Here is a 21,645-nt window from a genome sequence, read left to right on the forward strand (position 1 = left end):
TTGTTGTGTGTTATATTACTTCTGCTGGTTGGCATTCATAATGTTGATTTACTAAGAGAAATATTTTATCCCATTCCAATTATTTTTATATTTTCCCCTGTAGTTTATATGTTGGTTGCAAAAAATAACCTGATCTGGTGTGCCTGGGTGGCTTAGTCGGTTGAGTGTCTAACTCTTGATTTCAGCTCAGGTCATGATCTCACGGTTTGTGATTCTCTCTCTCCTCTCTCTCTGCCCCTCCCCTGCTTGCCGGCATGCGCACACATGCTCGCTGTCTCTCTCTCTCTCTCTCAAAAATAAATAAATAAACTTTAAAAAATAACAATAACCTGATCCATACAAGCCCCAAGCTAAACTAATCACAGCTCTGCCAGTAGCCTGAGTGCCCTTATGTGACAAATGCCAGGATGGGCTGGAGGAGTGTTGCACTTACGTTCTCCTCCAACACTAGTATAAACGAAAGTGCTAACAAGATGACAGGGCTTGGGCGGGTTACTTAAATTCTCAATACCTTAATCTCTTCATCGGTTAAGTAGGGAAAATAATAGCATCAGCCTATGAGGCTGAGAGGGTTAAACGAAATAACACATGGAAATAGCTTGGTACAGTGCCTGGCACAAGATAACTAATCAGTAAATATTATCTTTAAAGAAATCTGTTTGCTCTTCTACACAGTTTGCTGTCCTTGGCTCTTGCACTTACTTATCTGATTACCTGAAATGATACTAATATCAAACAATATGATTTCACCGAGCAACACAATTCCATTGCCATGGCCCCCACTACAGAAGACCTAAGATGCATCAAGTTATATTTTATAATCAACATGTACACTATAGGGGAAAATACAAAAACAGTTGGAAGCAGATTTGATATCAGCGAATGTTTGATTTCATCAGTCTTACTGTATGAAGTAAATGGAATCTTGATTAGCTAATAGATTCCCATTGGCAGTGGACAGTCAGACCCATTCACTCTGTCCATAGTCTTCCCAAAAGGCTGTGGCTACCACTGCTCTCACCCTGGGCCACCAAGATTAGGGTCTCTGGCAACAACCCCAGGAGCATGGCCACTGATGGTCTTTGGCTTTTGAATATATTTCTCCCCTGGAACTGGCTGGGAAGCAACACTTGGAGGGAGAGACACTTGAGTCCCTAATTAACTCTAAAACACGCTGCAGTAGTTACCAGGCACCTCTCACAAATGATGTACTGTGCCACGGGCCATGGTGATCCAAGGGACAAATGAATTCTGGTTCCTGTGCCCAAGAAGCTTAGGAGGAGGTAACACAGGATCCAAGAGTCTGGCTATGGGGCAGCAGAGTATGTGAATGACTGGGAGGAGGGACTGAGCCAAGGCAAGGAGTGGTCAGGAAGCCATTGCAAAGGCAGGGGTGTTAGAAATGGACAAAATCCTGTGTCGGCCAATGGACAGGACTTAGTGACTGGCTAGCCAGCAAATAGTGAGGCAGAGGCAGGAGGGAAAGATTTCTAAGGTCTTGACTTGGGAGTGCACTAGCACTCTGAGTGGGTCTGAGTGAGAAGCATTTGGGAAGAAGATAGTGATGTGTCTTGGCACATGGTGACATTTCGATCTGCGTGCAGAACCTCTTCTGGTTCCTAGGGATATGGGGATATCCTCACCCATAATTTGCGCTAGCCTCCACACGGCCGTAAACACGTGATTCTATAACAGTGTCCTTGAATGGCGCCCATACGCCACATGGCATCTATGTTATTTACCTAATGTTTTTCTTTGAGTTGACTCACTTTTTCCCCACTTTTTAAAAATGGAGCTTCAATTGGGGCACCTGAGTGGCTCAGCCAGTTAAGCAGCGGACTCCCAATTTCGGCTCAGGTAGTGACCTCACAGTTCGTGGGATCCAGCCCCACTACTAGTGCAGAGCCTGCTTCTGATCCTCTCTCTGCCTCTCTCTGTCCCTCCCTGGCTCGCGCTCACTCTGTCGCAAAATAAAGATATAAACTTTAAAAAAATGAAGAATGGAGCTTCATTTAAAGCAAGAGTGTTCAAGACATGGGTTTTCCTTTTTTATATATAAAATACGTATGTATTTTAATGCCTGTTAGAACGAATAGTTTAAATACTGAAACAAAAATGGGTGTCATTTAATAGAATTGAAATGGGAACTGGGAAAGAGGTGCCAGACCCTCTCGGGAAGTGAGGAGGAGGAGGAGGAGGAGGAGGAGGAGGAGGAGGAGGAGGAGGAGGAGACGTGTGAGTTTGGTGCCATGGTAAGATGTTTAAAGTATATATATACAGTCTACTCATAATAAATGTTCATTTCTTACAGCCCTTCCACTATCCTATCCTAATTTCGGTGCCCTCACTTCAGTACAAATGCAGAGTCATTTTGTAATGCCCTATAAGTGACCAACCCACTTGTGTCCACCTACTGCGCGCACACCAGGATGGGACGCGGGAATCTGTACTTCAGGCTCCTTTATTAGGAGTGATGGTCCTGTGTGGAGATGGCCGGCATGGCCTTATTCTTAGCATCCTCTCTCGCCAGTAGGGTCAGAGAGCTCTCCCAGAACTGCACACCTATTGAGGGCCCTCCCCAGACATGTCCCACTTCCTGGTGCCCGGGAGTTGTTGACTTTGGCCAGCCGCCGGCTGCAGGAGTGCTGGAGAAGGCTTCTGGAGAGAGGCCCTTGCAGCTCCGTGCGCTGAGAGGCGGCTCCAGGCCGCCTGGCTGTTCTTTTGTGTTGTGTGTTTTACTGGCCTACGATAAGCACTTCCTGTGCCCCATTGATTATACACAGATCCTGCTTCCTTTCTCCTCAATACCTGGGATGCTTTCCAGCTTCTCCTCCCACAGGGGAAAATCCATAAACTTCAGAATTCCCAGGCCTGCTCTTTGGTCAATGGGCTTCATGCAAGTCATCACTCTTTTTGCTATCCAGTCACATTCTTTGTGGTTCCTCCACCTCTGTCTGGAAACTTGAGTTCCTCAATGTGCCAGCCTGGAGACAAATGTTCCTGAGGCCTGGCCTTCCCCCACTCCCCCACCCCCCCGGCCCCCATCTTACTAGCCAAGATATCTACATCGACCTTCAGGCTTAAATCAGACAGAATAAATAGACTGCACCTCCCAGATCAACTTGAATCAATTGTTAGTGGCTGCCTGGTGTACTGGGTTGAACGTTCTGAGGTCTTCACATACACAGGGAAGAACACCATGATCTATTAGCAGTGTCCACCATGGGCACAAGAGGGGGTTGTAGCGGCATTCATGATCTGTATTTGCTACCCTAAGATTCCAAGGTGAGACTGAAGCTTCTAGGTGACCAGAAACATGCTCTTGCACCTTTGGGTCATACCGTAACAGTCCGAAGCTCTGTATTCTAGTGCCAACTGGACATCAACGAGTTCATGACCATGGGAAATCCTAAATCCAGGAGCTTCTGGCAGGCTCGTCTCCCCCGCTTTTAAAATGAAAATGATGGGGGCGCCTGGATAGCTCAGCTGGTTAAGCATCTGACTTCAGCTCAGGCCATAATCTCCCGGTCTGTGGGTTCGAGCCCCACGTCGGGCTCTGTGCTGACAGCTCAGAGCCTGGAGCCTGCTTCAGATTCTGTGTCTCCTTCTCTCTCTCTGCCCCTCCCCCACTCATGCTCTGTCTCTCAAAAATGAATAAACGTCAAAAAAATTAAACATAAATAGATAAAATGAGGATGATAATACTGGCCTTATCTATCTATATCTAACAGTCATTAAGATGAAATGAGGTAATTAATATAAAATGCTTTAAGAAGTATGGGGCGCCTGGGTGGCTCAGTCAATTAAGCATCTGACTCTCGATCTCGGTTCAGGTCGTGATCTCACGATTTGTGAGTTTAAGCTCCACGTCGGGCTCTGGGCTGACAGCTCAGAGCCTGCTTGAAATTCTCTCTCTCTCACTGTCTCAAGAAATAAATAAATAAACTTTTTAAAAAATGCTTTAAGAAGTAAAATAGCTACAGAAGTGTATCTTGCCTGTGTGACCCAGCTCTTGTGCCACCTCCTGGATGAAGTCTTCCAGTCTTTCCATGAGAATCCTGCTCACCGTAACCCCTCTCTTCTGTGAACCTGTCATTTGCTGACTTACATTCTAGTTATTTAAGCACTCAAAAAAAACCTCCCCCATGGCACCTCACGCACCTGAACAGCCACCGTGTGTAGAAGGTGCCCATGTGACATTTATGGAGTGCTCTGTACAGACTTGCCATTGCCTCTCGACCAGTTCTATCAGGAGACAGTTCTGTAAGAATGGGAAGCCACGTGCCATCTTGAAATAGCTTAGTTTTTATATTTTACAAAGATATTTGTAGGGACAAGTGATGGGTGGACTGGGAGAGATAGGGAGGGAGACAGAAGCAGTGGTGCCACTATGGAGGAGGATTTGGGACACCTTCATCTCCATCCAACACCCTGTTCTTTGATGTAGACACCAGATGTTTTGTCCGTGTGAGACAAAGTGACCCGCACCACCACCCCCTTCAGACCGGCTTGCAGCCTCCTAGATAGAGTCTGGAGCAGAACTGAACCAGAGCCAGGAGATCAGAAGCAGACAGAAGGCTGCTGCAGCAGCCCCGCCGTGAAATAAGGAGGACCTGAATCCCTAGAATCTAGAAAGAGGCCTCGAATCCATGGAACTTATTGGCCAACAGGAGGCGGGGAAAGCAAAGACGTGAAGGCGGATTCTGAGATTTCCTGCTGGAAAAACTGAAGGCATGGACTGGACAAAGAAAATTAATCTGGGATTAATTTTAATAGCTTTGCTTATTCTTGTTATGATATAGGACACGGTCATTGTAAAGATTTCTAATGAATAAGAAAAGCACCAAGAAAAAAGGAAATTTGCCTGAGTGCTGAAACCCAGTGGTGACATTGTGGTGACTGTCCTTACAGGTTCTTTAATTGGCTTTTCTCCCTGAACAGTTTGTCCAAGACATTTATTCAGGGCAATGCTGGTAAATCAACCAGAGGGTACGAGGAGCCTGAAACCATAGGAGACCGGGGGGGGGGGGGGGGGGCTTCCGTGCAGGAAACGTGTTTCCCCAGAGCTTCCAAATATGATGAGGCCTGAAGGACACCCACGGGATTTGGTAGGTACTAGGCCACTTCCCTTTCTCGGGTCCTCAGTGTCCTTGCAGGGACAGAGACAGGAGAGTTGCTGGAACAGAAGCCAGACTGGAAGGGGAGGAGGGAAAGTGTAGCCGTGCACCGGCCCCTGTGCTCACCCAGCTCGGAGCAGCAGCGGCTTCCTGGGCTCTCCTCTTCCCCTCCCACAGTCATCCACCCCATGAGCTGTGTCCTCGGCTCCTGTCAGTCAGATCTGCCCTTTCTTCCCCCTGAGTGAAGGTCACGTGCACTGAAGGTTGCACAGAGCTTTGTAACTCGTGAGAAGCCACAGAGACCCCTCTCCTGCACAGCTCACCCAGCCTTCCATTATACCTGCAGATGCCATACCCATTCCATCCCTCCCCGCCACCTCGTACCCCCGCCTCATAAGCCTGCTTCCTCTTGTCTACGCACATCTCGTCTAGCCCTCAAATCGCTACCTACACATGTGGCAGTTCCCAGCCTCACTTGCAGCAAGAGAAATGCAAATTGGAAATAAGGAGCTACTTACTGTTTTCCACCTGTCCGTTTGGTGTCGATCAGTTAAGTTTGAGGACACTGGGCAAGGGTCTAAGCTCTCTTCTATGTTACTGGTGGCAGTGTAGACAGAGAAGTTCGATAATACTTCTCAAAACCTAAATGGACGTACCTTTGACCTAGCAGTTCCCCTCCCAGCTGGAAACGTATCCTGCAGCTGTTTTCATACGTGAGCGTAATGATGAGTGTTCGAGGATGTTCATTGCAGCAAAAGACCAGGAGGCACTTACATGTCTGTGAATATGGACTGTGTATTAGAGTATGGCCTTTCTGTACAGTGGATACCATGGAGCCATTACACGGAATTGAATCGGCTCTAATATGTTGCTACATGATCAAGATGGGGGTGCATATGTGCAGGCCAGAGAACAGGGCACAAAGCTGTGCCACGGCAGAGGTTCTCTCGGCCGAATCCGAGCCCACGGTGGGGGCCAGGACAGATGATCTTACGCGGAGGGAGGGGAGTGCTGCCATCATGCACCAGACAGGGCCATGACAAGACCCGAGGCAGAAGGGAGAGGAGGAGGGGTCAGGCAGGGTTCGACGCAGGGAAAGGAGGGCCAGGCGTCCAAGGTCAGTTCCTACAAAGAAGCTTCTCTGTGTGGTTACACTGTCAGGCACCGAGCACGGAAGCTGCCCGGGCCCAGCAAACCCCAAGATCACAGCCAATGTGAGAGGCCACGGAGACTGAGGAGGCCTATAGCTCTAGGCTTCAGAAATGATGACCCAAAAGCAGTTTGTTTCACTTTGACTGGTTTTTTTGAATGCCCAGTGCTCTGGGGACAGATGTTCCCTGCTCCTTCTAAAAGGAGCATGCAGCTGCCAGAAAGATCTGCCTGGCTAAGTGTCCGACTCTGCATCAAGACCTTGGGCCCACTTCAGCCGAGGGCCACATGTATGAGAGCCTTCCAGCCGTCTGTGGGCAGAACCAGAAGCCCCCGTCAGCCAGGGCCTCTCAGCACCTGTCCGCAGGCAGTGGGTGATAGAGCCTGCTGCTACCTAGGGAGCCATTAGCTTCTCTTCCCATCCCTGCCATCAGGGACTCACCATGGTATCTTGACATCAGCCATAGTGGGAATATTTACACTTGTGGGTGGATCCCAGCAAATGCTACAAAGCTAGGTTTGTGTTTGTGTTTTTGTTTTTGCTTAGAGAGCTGGCTGTCACACATTTACTAACACACCACTGAGCAGGACCTCTCTGCGTGAAGCACCATGAGAGGAGTGAATGGTCCAACTCTATGTTACTTAGCTCTTCCTTGACCCTGGGTAAAATGCAGGTAATAGTCTCGTTGAACAAAAGGAAATTTAAGTTCTGGGGACTAAACACCTGTTTCCTAAGAGCTCTCCACGTGCTCAGCCCTTTGGTTAGTCCTTTCACAAGTGACTGCTGCACTAAATTAAAAAGAATTCTGCCAGATGGTAGGTGCTATTATTCCCATGTCACAGGTGAGAAACCAGAGGTTCTGAAGGGTGAGGTCACTTCCTCAGGTACACAGCTTGTAAATGGGGACCAGCGAGGACTCCTGAGTCTATTTATTGAGTACCTCAACGCAGTCTCCACTCCCAGGAACCCACTGTGTTTTAATCAGACATTTCATTTTTTTTCTTCCAGATGGAAGGCCATCTGGTCCAGGTCCCTGCCTTCAGGCCAGTAAAATACTCCCATTTTAAAGGTGAAATGATCGAGTCCAGAGAGGTTAGAACAAGCCTGGGACTCTGGTCTCTACTTTCCATGCTGTATGCTTCCAACGCTGGGAATTGGCCTCTGCAGGGAGCCAGTTTTCATTTTTTATTTTTTTAGAAATATTTGTAAGTTTGTTTATTTTTGAGAGACAGAAAGAGACTGAGCACCAGCAGGGCAGGGGCAGAGAGAGAGAGAGGGAAACACAGAATCCAAGAAGCAGGCTCCAGGCTCTGAGCTGTCAGCACAGAGCCCGATATGGGGCTCAAACCCACAAACGGTGATATCATGACCTGGGCCAAAGTCAGACACCCAACCAACTGAGCCACCCAGGTGCCCCTGTTTTTAAAAACCAACCTTTGGTCAAGTCTGGTATGCAGAATTGCCAGATTCTCTGAGTTGGAAGAGGAAGAGAATGGTTTAAGGCCATCCGGGAAAGAAAGGGGACTATTTGAGGGTATGGGCAGGGAATAGGTGTTTATGGGAAAACTGAAACCCATCCAACCCACTCTTGAGTTTACTCGTCAGTCATGAAATATTTTTAGAGCCCCCTCCACTGCCAGTACACAGGAGGGGCTCCAAAAATATTTGCTGACCTAAATGCTGTGACAGGTGCCTCAAGAAAAAAGTCATTTCATTGGTTTAAAACATTGCAAAAATGTGGTTCTAAATAACTTTTCCAAGGAAAATTATGTGTGTTGTATTACATGAAAAAAGGAGCTTGTATTAAGACATTTGGATTTATTTGTAACAACTCACCTATTAACAGAAACTTAAGAAGGAACCCCACCTTCTGCCCATGAGTAAAACAAAATCGTGATTGTGTTTGGGATTTAGTGCCATCCACAGAACGAAGCAAATGCAGAAACTACTCATCTTGAGAAAAGAAAATAAGGGAGAGGAGTGTAAACTTTGCTTTTTATACTTTCACTCTTGGAACTTTGTCTAATCCATCATGTTTGGAAACCAGTTCTCCTAAATACTTTCATTTTATCTTGTTCAGTGATTTCCTGAAATGAAACATTTGTTCTTAGTTGGGAGAGCGGTTCTGTCTCCCCACTAATGAGCCCATTGCTCAATGTTGGTAGACTTTCAAATTGAGATCAACTTATGTCCATTCTGACAGAAGACAGAGGATCTTAAACAGGCCTCCAGGAACTGGCAGGGTTGGGTATCAGAGCCTCCAAGCTGCGTTTACAGATTCTTGGCAATAGTAGGCCAATTAACGTAAGAACCAATCACTCAAGAGTGAAAAGAAACTCCGTTAAATGCGTTCCACATCTCCAAAGGATTCAGGAAGAGGCTGGACAACCCAGTGTTACAGATGTGGAAACTAGGGCTTAGGAGTTTGATAAGCGCTTAAGCTCAAAGTGAGACAGGGTCTGGAAGCATGAATGCTGGCTTCTGGGCGAGGAACTGGGGATGTGGATGTGACCCTTGAGGAGCTTACAGTCCAAGAGACAGACAGAATTTGCAAGTGGATAACAGCCACACAGCGTGACGAGTGCCATGGGAACGCCAAGCTGGCACAGAGGTGAGAGTGACTGGCTCCTGTGGGGAGCTGCAGAAGGCTTGTCTGGGAAGGTGACCTTGGGAGAGGGTTTTGAAAAAGAGGTTAGAGATTCCTGCTGGTAAAGGATACTCCAGGCTGCGGAGCAGCTGATCAAATGGCACAGGATATTGTAGGAACTTGAGTGCAGTTGGCGTCGGTGGGTGATGGAGGAGCAGGGGAGCCCTGAGGGATGAAGGCTGGAAAGATAGGTTGGCACCGGATTGCTGAGGACTTTGGGGGGCCCAGCAACCAACTAGGAAAGGATTTTTTAAGCAAGGAAGATATCTGATGAGTTAGGTGTTTTTGTTGTTGTTGTTGTTTTAAGTAGGCTCCACACCCATTGTGGGTCTCGATCTCACAACCCTGAGGTTAAGGGTCGCATGCTCTACCGCCTGAGACAGCCAGGTGCCCCCTGATGAGTTAGGTTTTAGAAGATAAACTCGCGTTGAATTCGGGAAGCCACTGCAGTGGTCCTGATTCTATCCCCATCCCCAATTGTGGCAGAATGGAGAGTAAAGAGAAACTGATCACTGGTTCACATGTTTTTAGAATACAATTCTTCATGTTAAAAAAAAAAATTGCATTTTGCACAATGTCCTTGTCACTCTGTGGTGGACAGCCTGCGGGATTGGGTTTCTGTTTTGCTGGGTGGCTGCACCATGCAGTTTCCTAAGAGGGCGGTCTGGGGAAGAAAGCCCTCTTCTCTGTTCCAGGGGCCCTGGCCTTGGGGTCCCAGAGTGTCTGTTTATCACTGGGGACCAGAGATGCAGGAAAGATTGGTCATCTCCACTGGCAAGGTTCTGCTACTGAAGGGTAAAACCTGTGAGACGGTAAAGCCAGGGGGAAGAGCTCAAGAAGTGGAAGGAATTCTGTGGAATGGCGTGTTCTCACCTGGGAAACTTTTGGAGAGGACTTCTTTCCTCGCTTCCAACTGTAGTGCACTTCGGCGAGCTCTGCTCTTGGCTTCTGTAACATGAAGCTTTGCTTCCTCTCTTGCCTGGGCCCTGCCTAAAGGGTTTTCTGTGAGAACCTGTGAATGGGAAGACTGTGGGCGGTACCCAGAGTCCTGTAGAGTCCTGTCCACGCCAAAGCAAGCTTGGAACAGGGGCAGATATGGCTGGGCGGGGGGAGGGGGGGGGGCCCTACCTTCTGGGAGGTGGAGGGTTAATCTCCATAGCTCATTGGCAGTTCTGCCTCCGTACGGGGCATGCTGGGATTTCCTCCCAGCTGTTTTACATCATGAAGATTTGTATGTTGGGGAAATTCCAGGGCACAGCTGCAATTAATCTGCTGCACAGTCTTCAAGCTAAGCAGGGATCCTGTAGGACCGATTCTCTGCCTCCCTGCAGGAAAGGAGGTTCTGGCTCTTTGGTGAGAGCGCCCTTCAGAGGGACCCTTCCCTGGGGCCAAGTCGAATGGAAATAGCCCACCTGGCCAAGTATTCACCGCAAGGAGGGCACTAAGGGCACTAAAGAGGGGCCCCAGAAGCAGAAAGGGACCCAGAGCATAAAGAAAAAGAGGTACAGCCCCCTTTATAAAGAGTAAAGCCAAAATAACACTGATAGCAGCACTTGAGAAAAATACCACAAAAAAAACTTTTTGTTCACTCTCCCTTAGGAATGTTGAAGTCAAAATCTTAAGAGACTCATGGTTCGCATTCCACAATACAGTACAAGAACGAACAAGCCACCATGACCAAATAGGGTTTACCTGGGGCATGCAAGGATGCTTTCGTGTAAGAAAATCTATCACTATGTATACATCTCACAACTGAGTCAGTACAGTAAAGACAGGTTCTAAACCACAGCCTCAGTCTACCTAACTGTGAACCATAAGTTCCCCAAGTGTGTTCTATGGAACCCCAATCCCCAGAAAGAGTTTCCCAAATTCAGTAAGATCAGGAAACTGCATATCTGTCCTGTCTCAGAGAGTCACAACGTACGGTAGCATATTAAGCAGCATGAGTAAATCGAGAGTGGTAGTACTCACCATTTGAGTCTAGTTTTCTCTTTCTCTTTTTGAGTGCCAGAAGAGAATACTTACCTCCTAGTCAGCATCCCATGTGTGGTGGCCGTTGCTATCACTTGGCAGTCAGTTGCACTGGTGCCACACAGCTTCCATGGTCTACATTCCAAAGAGCATCCCCAGCAGGGAGGTAGCCCGCCGGCCCATCCTCACTGCCTTACAGCCTGTGCATGATAACACTAGTCAGGAGCCGGTTGTGGTCAGTTGGATGGAAAACCTAGACTAGGCTTGGAGAAACCTAGCATTTTTAATTTGCCCACATGCCATTACCATACAAAGAATCTGGGCTCAGCCACATGTCTCTTACTCCCCAGATAACTGATTAGCCCCAGGGTGATTGTGGGCTGGCTTCAGATGAGAATTGCCGCCAAAGAGAGTTTTATTGCCCCTGAATATTGGGGTACGCCTGACCCAGGAATTCAGAACTGCCAGGGGGCGCCTGGGTGGCGCAGTTGGTTAAGCGTCCGACTTCAGCCAGGTCACGATCTCGCGGTCCGTGAGTTCAAGCCCCGCGTCGGGCTCCGGGCTGATGGCTCGGAGCCTGGAGCCTGTTTCCGATTCTGTGTCTCCCTCTCTCTCTGACCCTCCCCCGTTCATGCTCTGTCTCTCTCTCTGTCCCAAAAATAAATTAAAAAAAAAAAAAAAGTTGAAAAAAAAAAAAAAAGAACTGCCCGGCTACCTCCACAGATCTGGTGCTGAGGTGGGAGAGGCTTACAGAGGTGCTGCCGCAGGTCCCTGCTGCCCTGATCTGTGGTTCTGGGAGGCTCAGCTGTCCCTTTCGAATGCTCCTTTCTTCAGAATTGCGATCCAGGGGAGTTTGATGGCGAAGCTGCAGTGGGCCCCTGCGTCTTTTTATAGGTCTTTCCCCACCACCCTGCATCACGTGTCTCAAAATCTTAAAAAGGCAGAAAAGTAGAAAGGGGGAAGGGACAATCCTCTATTTCTTTATCAAATGAATCCTTCCTTATACACATGCACACCCACACCACCACCACCCCCCACCCCCCAGATTTCCTGGAGCGGGAAAGGTCCTGGGCCAGATGTCCACCATTGCCAAAACCACTCTCCCCACCTGTCTGACAGATCTCTATGGGGCCAGGCTTCGGTCGTGGACAAGGCTAAAGATTTTTACACACTTCTAAGCTTCCAGGTCTCAGTTAAAGTCATTGAGTGAGAGGGAACCCTACAGAGATATGAGGACAGTGTGGTCTCTTCCTCCCCCTGGAAGTCCAGGCAGTGGGTAGGTAAGACACCAAGCATGTGATGGACAACCAAACACAGTAGCTATTACTAAAAGCACTTGCTCTGAGTGTGTGTGTGTGTGTGTGTCCATATGTATATTTGTGCCTTGATAGCCCCAGCATGAAGGCAGACCCTCATGGAGCGCATAGTAGAGCAGTGGCTCCCATTGGGGGACGGTTTTCCCGCTCCCAGAGACATTTGGCAAAGTCTGGAGACCTTTTTGGTTTTTTTCAACTTTTTTTTTTTTTTTTTTTTTTTTTTTTTTTTTTTTTTTTTTTTTTTTTTTTTGACAGAGAGAGACAGAGCATGAACGGGGGAGGGTCAGAGAGAGAGGGAGACACAGAATCGGAAACAGGCTCCAGGCTCCGAGCCATCAGCCCAGAGCCCGACGCGGGGCTCGAACTCACGGACCGCGAGATCGTGACCTGGCTGAAGTCGGACGCTTAACCGACTGCGCCACCCAGGCGCCCCAATGGAGACCTTTTTGGTTATCACAAATGGGCAGGAGAATGGGAGCTACTGGCTTTTGGTAGGCAGAGGCCAGGGATGCCGCTAAATATCCTGCAGTGCACAGGACAGCCCCCACAATATCCCAAAATGTCACTAGTGCCATGGTTGAGAAGCCCTGAACTAGACTCCTACAAGCCTGCTCTGCCTAACAACTCAAAAGGTCCACTAATAATGTTCTTTCCCAAACTAGGATTCAGATGGATTCCTATTTGATCTAAGAACATCCCTGGCCAACGAGAATGAGGAGTGTTCAGCGTGTGTCTTTATGACGTCAATTAGGGAACTAGATGCTGGTAGAGTTGGTGGGTTCCAGGAGCCCCTTCTACTATGTTTCATATTGGGGTGGATTTGGGATACTTCTTTTCGCACGTGATAGTTGTGATTGTAGTTCAACTTCAAGAAAAACAGATAAATGCTCAGGTTGTTGCTTCTAGAGAAACAGTGTGATGAACGGTGTAAGTTTGGGTCACCTCAAGCGTCACTACAGGAGAATTGGTGTGTATATATTCATTCAGCTCTGAGGTTGCCAGCCCTGGGCGAGACAGAAAGGGAGGGAGAAAAACCCTTGGGAGCCGAGAAAAGGCCGGGGGGGGGGGTGTTCAAGAAGGTGATGTGATGACTGCTGTCGCAGTGAACAGCATGGAGTTGAAGCCAAGAGACTTCAACTTCAGTTCCCATCATAAAGTTGGGCTAGTCACTCACCCTGTGTTTACCTCCATTAGCTTATCTGAAAATTTGGGACAGTCACCCCTACTTGCAATAGCAGCGTTGTTGTGAAGAGGAAACTGGTTTATGTGTGTGGAAATGCTTTGGAAACTGCCAGTATGGCACAGATGTTATTCACTGAGGAAATGAGGGCTTTTTTTTTAATGTTTATTTATTTATTTATTTATTTTTGAGAGCCTGCATGAGAGTGCGCATGCACACGCGAGCAAGCAGGGGAGGACCGGAGAGAGAGAATCCCAAGCAGGCTCCGAGCTGTCTGTGCAGAGCCCGCCTCGGGGCTCACACTCACAATCTGCGATCATGACCTGAGCCAAAATCAAGATTCAGGCGCTTAACCTACTGAGCCACCCAGGCACCCCAGGAAATGAGTTTTAACTCATGATTCCAGTATTTGTCCAGTGTTTTTAATTTGCCAAAGGCATTGAAATCCCAGTTAGTTTATCTACAAAGCATAGGCTCTGGGTAAGGAAGAAGACAGGTGGGGGTGGGATGGATCAGCAGAATGCAGGGACAGGGATGATACTCGGTGTGGCCTCATGGATGGAGGGGCAGGCAACAGAAGGCCCAGAGTAAAGACTGCCCTCACTTATAGCACCCCCACAACCCCCTTTTGTTCCCCCCTCCCAAGCCTCCCACAGCCAGGCCTGATTGGTCCATCCTACCTGCTGTCTGTGCTACTCACTGGCCCTTTGTAGATGTGTCCTAGGGCCATTATCCTTGCCTGTGGACATTGTTTTGAAAGCCCAGACCCTGCCCACTCAGTCCATATTTGTGGACTCTTTGATGGAAAGAAAAGGGGCACGGCCCATCCTAGTTTTCTGATCCTGTGCACATAGCTCAAGGCCAACTCACGATTTCTTTTTCCCTGAAACTGAGTGACCAGAGCAAGGGATAACTCAGAAACTTATTTCTGTCTATGAAACTCTTCCTGGAGCCATCATTTCCTATTGGAGGTGTAATTTCCAAAGTAACCTCAAGAATTTTGCAAAGAGTCTGCATAGCTGGTCTGCTGCCCAGAAACACTATGTCAGTGTTGACACTAAGACAACATGTGTGCTTTGCCCTTGGCAAAGACTAACGGTTTGCTTACGAAAATACTAGCTGCCATTTATCAAATGTCTCCCACGTGCGAAGCATTGTGTTCAATACTTGACATTGTCCCTAATCCTTCTAACAACCTATAAAGTTATTGAGAGTAGCCTTGCCTTACAGATGCAGAAGCCGAGACTCAGAGTTGTTAAGATGCTTGTCCAGAGTTGCACAGCCTACACTGGCAGAGTGAGACCCTGAACCCATGAGCATTTGACTCCGGACCCCAGGCGGGCTCACCCAGTGCCCCTCACAGCCTCTCCACTCATTCCTTTCCAGGCCCTTGCCAAAGACTGCCATGCCAGGGTTGAGGAGAGGCTTTTTTAAATTATTTTATTTTTTATCTTAGGGAGAGAGAGCACGTGAGCAGGGGATAGGGGCAGAAGGAGGGAGAGAGAGAGAAAGTCTCTAGCAGACTTCATGCTCAGCTCAGAGCCCAGTGCAAGCTCTCAATCCCTTGACCCTGAGATCATGACCTGAGCCAAAATCAAGTTAGTTGCTCAAATGACAGAGCTACCCAGGTGCCCCAAGAAGAAGTTTTTTGTTTAAAGAAAGTATGTGCATGTGTACGTTGAGGGTTTACTGTTTGGTTTGGATTTTCTGCAACAATACAGGGTAAGGTACTGGATAATCTTTTCAAGGCTGAGAAACACTATAGCTAGAAGTTAAATCAGCATCGTTGAGTATGGACAGATATTACCCATGACCCTGCGAGTGTCGGGTAGATGGTTTTTATTCATTCCTTTACCAAATATTTCTGGAGGCTATTTCTTAGGGAGTATTGTGTGTGATGCTGTAAGTCATGGGAATGAATGGGGCAGGATCACCATGTGGGAGCCCTTGGTCCCTAGATGTGCCCTTCTTGTCCCATGACTAGAGCAGGGAGAGCTTGACCCTCAGCGATATAGGTTCTTTGGACACTTTGGCTGGTTGTCCTGTTGTGTGTCCCCCACAACATGACAGAGGGGGCAGGTGATGGTAGTGGTGATTCTGAGTGTGTGCTCTCCCCTGAGATAATCATCTGGACACTGAGCAGGAAGGAGCATGTGCGGTCACGGAGAACCAGCAGCAGCCTACCTGCACAGCTCCTCCTCTGCTCACTTGGGGGTGCTCGCAAGGCCTCATCTCACCAGATGCCTTGTGTTTTCTATCCCCTGTGCAGTACCTACAGATGAAATGGCCCCTCCTCGATGTCCCATCCAGTGCCACAGTCAAGGACACCAGGTCACCATCTCCGGCACACTTGGTAAGTCTGTTTCCCCTTCAAGTGCCAAAGGGATCTTCTCGCTCCCCTCACCCCATGTCGTTGCATCCCATCCACCATCCCGAAGCTGATGGGGTCTGACGGTATTGCCCCAAGTGTGTGTCTCAGGAGAAGAGCTGAGCAGTTGGGGTGTGGCCGTGTTACCTGTACGCTTTTCCACCCCTTCCACCTCAACACACACGCACATACCAGCTGTGATGTCGTATGATTAGAAATGCCGGCACCGACCCTGGCTGGTTCCCTGGTCCTTGCCGCTTCCCTAAGAATCCCTCTGCCCCCTCCACCTGGGCAGCAGTGTTCCTTCTCTCTTTTGGAGCTCGTTCTACATTGCTGCCACTTCTCATTGCTGCTGGCAGCAACAGTGGAAGAGGCCCTGTGCAAACGAAAACTCCAGTGGGGCAGCTGAGACCTTTGTGCCAAGCCCTGTGACAACTCAGGTCCCAAAGGAAGATCTGGATGGTCCTGGGAGGCGGGAGCAATGAGGTCCAAGCAGGTCTCGCCTCCTCAGGGCTTGCGGTGGACTGAAATCGACAAGAGATGGTCCTGGGACATTGCATTCCAGGACTTTTCTTAGGAGCTTGGGGCCTCCCTAGCCTTAAGACCCACACACCCCTCAAGCTAACTGGTGTTATGCATTGTACAGTGAGCCTCTGAGTCCTAGAGGGTGCAGCTAGAAGGAACCCCACTGGCATGACCTATGCATTTTATAGACAAGGAGACCTGGGAAACATAGTGTTTTTAGAAACATTATTATGGAAAATTTCACCTGTTCCCTTTCACCCACACACCTCCTCCTACTACACTGGGTTGCTTTAAAATAAATCCCAGACATATTATTTCATCTCATTCAGGACATCTTAAGATGCCCTGACAGTCCTTTTTCATTTAAAAGCTGAGAGTCTAGATATACAGAGAAGATAATTCGGGCTCAGCAAGCCTGTATGATTTCCAGTGCATGTGAGAGCAGTTTACAGTGACAGAGCCCTTGGAAGTTTATAAAGCAGTGTCCTGTGTAGTTGTCAGATGACTGTCGCTGCCATCCACTGGGGAGACAAGTGGGGAGAGCTGGTTTCCACCATCTCTAGGAGAGACCAGTGACTGTGTAGGGAACGGTGAGCAGCCAGCCATCTGGTTCAGGCTGCCCCTGAGAGGCTCTGTGGCCACCCTAGGAACAGGCCGGGGTCACGTCTCTGGTCCCCCAGAGTCCTGTGTGGGATGGCGTAGCGCGAGGTCCCGATGCCCTCTAGTGGTCGGTCCCGGTGGAGGACACGGCTTCCCACATCTACCCTGCCACAGACCTGGCTTGTCCCCTCTAGGCACAGCTGTCTCTCTTTAACTGTTTCAAATCTTTGCTCACCCCCCCCCCCATCCTGTGGCATCCCCCAGCCCACTGCAGTGGACCCCGAGATGGCAGGGCCCTCTCTCTTCTCTTCCTTCCACATATTCTCTCTGCATATTGTCTAAAATCTCCCCTACTTTTTTAGTAAGTTTTTATTTGTTTGTTTGTTTGTTTATTTTGAGAGAGAGAGAGAGAGAGAGAGCAGGGGAGGAGCAGAGAGAGAGGGAGAGAGAAGATCCCAAGCAAGCTCCATGTTGTCAGCACAGAGCCCAACGTGAGGTTCGAACACCCGAACCGTGAGGTCATGACTTGAGCTGAAATCAAGAGTTGGATGCCCAACAGACTGAGCCACCCAGGCGTCCCTCCATCTACTTTAGAGGAAGTGAGTTCCCTTTAAAACTAGCATGGGGACTCATTGAGCTTCCCATCCTTCCTGCTGCGCAGAGCAATCTGTCTCTGGAAAAGAAAATGAAAAGCCTGTGTCCAGACCTCCTCCTGCTGCGAGCTTTATCTGATTTCCCATGTGGTGTCCACCACTGGCTTCTCCCACAAGAGCAGGACTTCCACCTCTGCCTCTGCATCATTCGTTCTGCCAACCCACCGCGGCCGGGCTCGGCCCGGCTCGGCAACTGCGTCGCATGCCTCAGTCCAAGCGTTTCCCCTGCTTTTCCTCAACGCAGGTGGCATCAGACAGTGTTTGCAGCGCTCTGCTTCCTGGACTCGGGCTTTCGTGACTCCAGGGGCCTGTATGCACACACGCTAACAGTTCCGGGCCCTCTCTACACCTGCATTCTCTTTCTGGACTATTTTCCTCAAATAAGTCAAGGTCCCCATTCTCACTTATTACCTCCATGTGAGTGACCTAAAGATACATGAAATCGCTAACCTCTCAGCAAGGTTCTGTGCCCATGGCTCCACCAGCCAGGCAGACGCCCATCCCCTGCAGGTAGTGCTCTGCAGAAACTAATCCAGCTTGGCGGTAGAACAGGGGCCCCTAATTTGTCAGCATGGAGAAGCATGAACAGTGGCTATGTTACACCGTAGGTAACAAAATGGCTAATTTTCTAGTAAGTTGTGTATTATCGCACTGTATATTCTGCTATAGTAAAGCAGGGGCGCCTGGGTGGCTCTGTGGGTTGAGAGTCCAATTCTTGAATTCAGCTCAGGTCACGATCTCCGGGTCGTGGGCTTGAGCCCTGCATTGGGCTCTGCCCTCAGCATGGAGCCTGCTTAAGATTCTCTCTCTCTCTCTCTCTCTCTCTCTCTCTCTCTCTCTCTCTCTCTCTCTCTGTCTCTCTCTCTCTCTCTGTCCCTCCAGCACACCCCCTGCTCAAGTTAAAAAAAAAAAAAAAGCAGAGGGGAGCCTGACTGGCTCAGTCGGTTGAGTGTCCGACTCTTAAATTCAGCTCATGATCCCAGAGTCATGGGCTCAGCACTGAGCATGGAACCTGCTTAAGATATTCCCTCTCTCTCTCTCTCTCTCTCTCTCTTTCTCTCTGTCTCTCTGCCCCTCCCACCCCCGTCTCAAGTTTAAAAAAAAGAAGAAAAAAAGCAGAAGGGAGCCTGACTGGCTCAGTCAGTGGAGCATCTTAATCTCAGCGTTGTAAGTTGAAGCCCCATATTAAGTGTAGAGATGACTTAAAAATAAAAAATTTTAAAAAGGCATAAACGGGCCTCAAAAGCTCAAGGAAGGAACATTTATGGGCAAAAACCTTAACATTAACTTGAAATCCTACAGTTTGGGAGAAGACACCCCCCCCCCCCTTCTCAATTTTCGGGTTGGAGCGTCTCATTCCAACTTCTGAGATACATGTATGTGTGGGAGCAAAGCCTGACACACCTGGGGGGGACCATCTATGTGCCAGAGAATGTATAACACCGTGGGTGAGAATCCCAGTTCCTCCTCTTCCTATCGGTACAGCTTTAGCCACATTTCCTCATCTCTCATTGCTTTGGTTTCCTCGTCTATAAAATGGGAATAGAAGAGGGCTCGATCTCAAGAGTCGTGTGCAAATGAACCAGTGCGTTGTAATGATTTTAGAATTGTGCCTGACACGAAGTAAGCCCTCAGTAACTGTCACTGCGGGTGCCACCCCCACTTACCGTTGCTGTTATTAAGACAAGGAAAGAGCAATTAAAATACTGTTTTAATTAGCAGATGAAAAGGTGATGAGGGCCTGCGGTAGGTGCCAGTTCAGGTGGACAGATCACGAGCGTAAGAGAGATAATGAGCTTATAGAATCTCACAATTACTCTCCCAAGGATATGATTTAATTGGTCTGAGGCAGTGTTGGTATCTTAGTTTTTTAAGTTCACCCGGGAGGTTCTAAGGGGCAGCCAGAATGGAGAATCATTGCCCTAATCACAAATCAGAGGCTAAAGGGAAGGAGCTAGAGACAACCCCAGTTTGCTAGGTGCCGGCTTCTCTAGGCTGGAGGTGTAAGCAGGACTTGGAGGTTCCCGGAAGTAGTTGTGGAGGTTTGGACACTGGTGTTTTTATTAGAAAGTTGAAAACACTTGCATTTAGAATCACGAGCAGAATATTTTAAGATGAGGTTGGCCCTGGGAGAAGGGCAAGTGAAGGAAACTGCCTGCGTACTTGGCAGAGATTTAGTGAGTCGTGTCAAAGCTGCCTGTCAAGGAAATGTGTATAAACAAGCCATAACTGAGCCAGGGTGGGGATGGAGTTAAGTGTTATTACTGCTTGGATTTTATGCCTTAAAAACAAGCTCTAAAAACCGAATAGCTGTGATATTTTCTATGTAACGATTTGTAATATCTGATCACTGTAATCTCCTTGCACGTAGACTGTTACCCAGACCCAGACCGTTACCGTGGCCCCATGTGCCTGGCCCCCGTCTTTTCCCTCTTCTCTCCCTGGAGCACTGTGCCCAGCCACACAAAACAAATCTATGCACTTCCAGAACGTAACCAACTCGAAGATAGGAATCCCATCTGCTTTGGTCACATTCATTCACCCAGTGCTTATTGTTAACATCCAACACAAAGTAGGTACTTGTAGAACATTTGTGAATGAATGGAAGAATAAATGATGGGGGAAAGGTTGATACCCCTTCTAAAGCCCTCTCTCCTTCTTGCTCCATTCCCTCTTCTCCTACAGGACTTTTTTTTTAACTGAATCTGTTTTTGAACCCATAAACATAATGCCCGTGTTGTGTAAAACACTTGGGAAGATGCAAAGTGCACAGAAAGAGCCCCGTAATCCCACAACCCACACACGTTTTGTTATACAGCATTTCGTTCTCTTCTGTGTTTGTGTGTGGGTGTGTGTGCATGCACCTGTAACTTGCTTTCTAGAAGATGACCAAAATGTTTCCTTTAAATAGTAAGCTCCCCATTCTGCCGTTAAATATTGGGCCGCTCTCAGAAGCAACTGTCGGATTGTCAGGCCAGTGCCTGGAAGCCCTCCTTTGAAGAACAGCCGCCTCGCTGCTTCGCCTTCGAGCTGAGAAGCCTGACTTTGCTTAACATGCCAGTTCTCAATTTAAAACATTTATCGAGGGGGCGCCTGGCTGGGTCAGTCTGTTAAGCATCCGACTCTTGATTTCTATTCAGGTCACGATCTCACAGTTAATGAGATCAAGCCTCACATCGGGTTCTGCACTGACACTATGGAGCCTGCTTGGGATTCTTTCTCTTCCTCTCTCTCTCCCTCTCTCTCTCTCTCTCTCTCTCTCTCTCTCTCTCTGCCCCTCCCCCACTTGCACGCTTGCACCCGTGTGCTCTCTCTCAAAAATGAATAAACAAAAAAAATTATTGAGGTTTCCCTTTAAAAAATTTTTTTTAATGTTTTTATTTATTTTTGAGACAGAGAGTGACAGAACATGAGAGGGGGAGACACAGAATCTGAAGCAGGCTCCAGGCTCCGAGCTGTCAGCACAGAGCCTGATGCGGGGCTTGAACTCACAGAGTGTGAGATCGTGACCTGAGCTGAAGTCGGTCGCTCAACCAACTGAACCACCCAGGCGCCCCTAGGTTTCCCTTTTTAAATTGTGCATAGTTTCTCCATATTCTTACTGGTATACCTGCTATGGACCCAAAACACTTCAAAACTCACCACATAGCTTGTTGCTGCTTTGGTTTGCCTCCAATACTGATTTCAGTTCTTATTGTGCAGTAGTAATTCTTTATTTGGGTATAATTTTAAACTTTCAGAAATATTACAAGAATAATACAAGGACTCCCATATTTTTTTTTTTTTTAATTTTGAGAGCGAGCAAGAAAGGGAGGGGCAGAGAGAGAGGGAGAGAGAGAATCCCAAGCAGGCTCTGAGCTGTCAGTACAGAGCCCACTGTGGGGCCCAAACTCACAAACCACAAGATCATGACCTGAGCCGAAATCAGGAGTTTGACACTTAACCTACTGAACCACCCAGGCACCGTAGGAACTCCCATATACATTTATCCAGATTCAGAAATTTTTGTCCCATGCTTTGTCCCTCTCTCTTTGTGTGTGTGTGTGTGTGTGTGTGTGTGTGTGTGTGTACATGCATATATACACATGTACATATATGTACAGATTTTTTTAACAATT

General features: G+C 48.2%; 1 protein-coding gene across 2 annotated transcripts in view; it reads left to right on the plus strand.

Annotated features, from left to right (window-relative positions):
• Positions 1-21,645, plus strand: part of TCF7L1 (transcription factor 7 like 1) — a 158,263-nt gene that overhangs the window by 121,674 nt on the left and 14,944 nt on the right. For both annotated transcript variants that reach the window (XM_042981855.1, XM_042981856.1), the window contains exon 4: positions 15,651-15,734. In XM_042981855.1, the coding sequence (XP_042837789.1) occupies positions 15,651-15,734 (84 nt within the window). The remainder of the gene's footprint in view (positions 1-15,650; positions 15,735-21,645) is intronic.

Source organism: Panthera tigris, chromosome A3, assembly GCF_018350195.1.
Source record: "Panthera tigris isolate Pti1 chromosome A3, P.tigris_Pti1_mat1.1, whole genome shotgun sequence".
Lineage (NCBI taxonomy): Eukaryota > Metazoa > Chordata > Mammalia > Carnivora > Felidae > Panthera > Panthera tigris.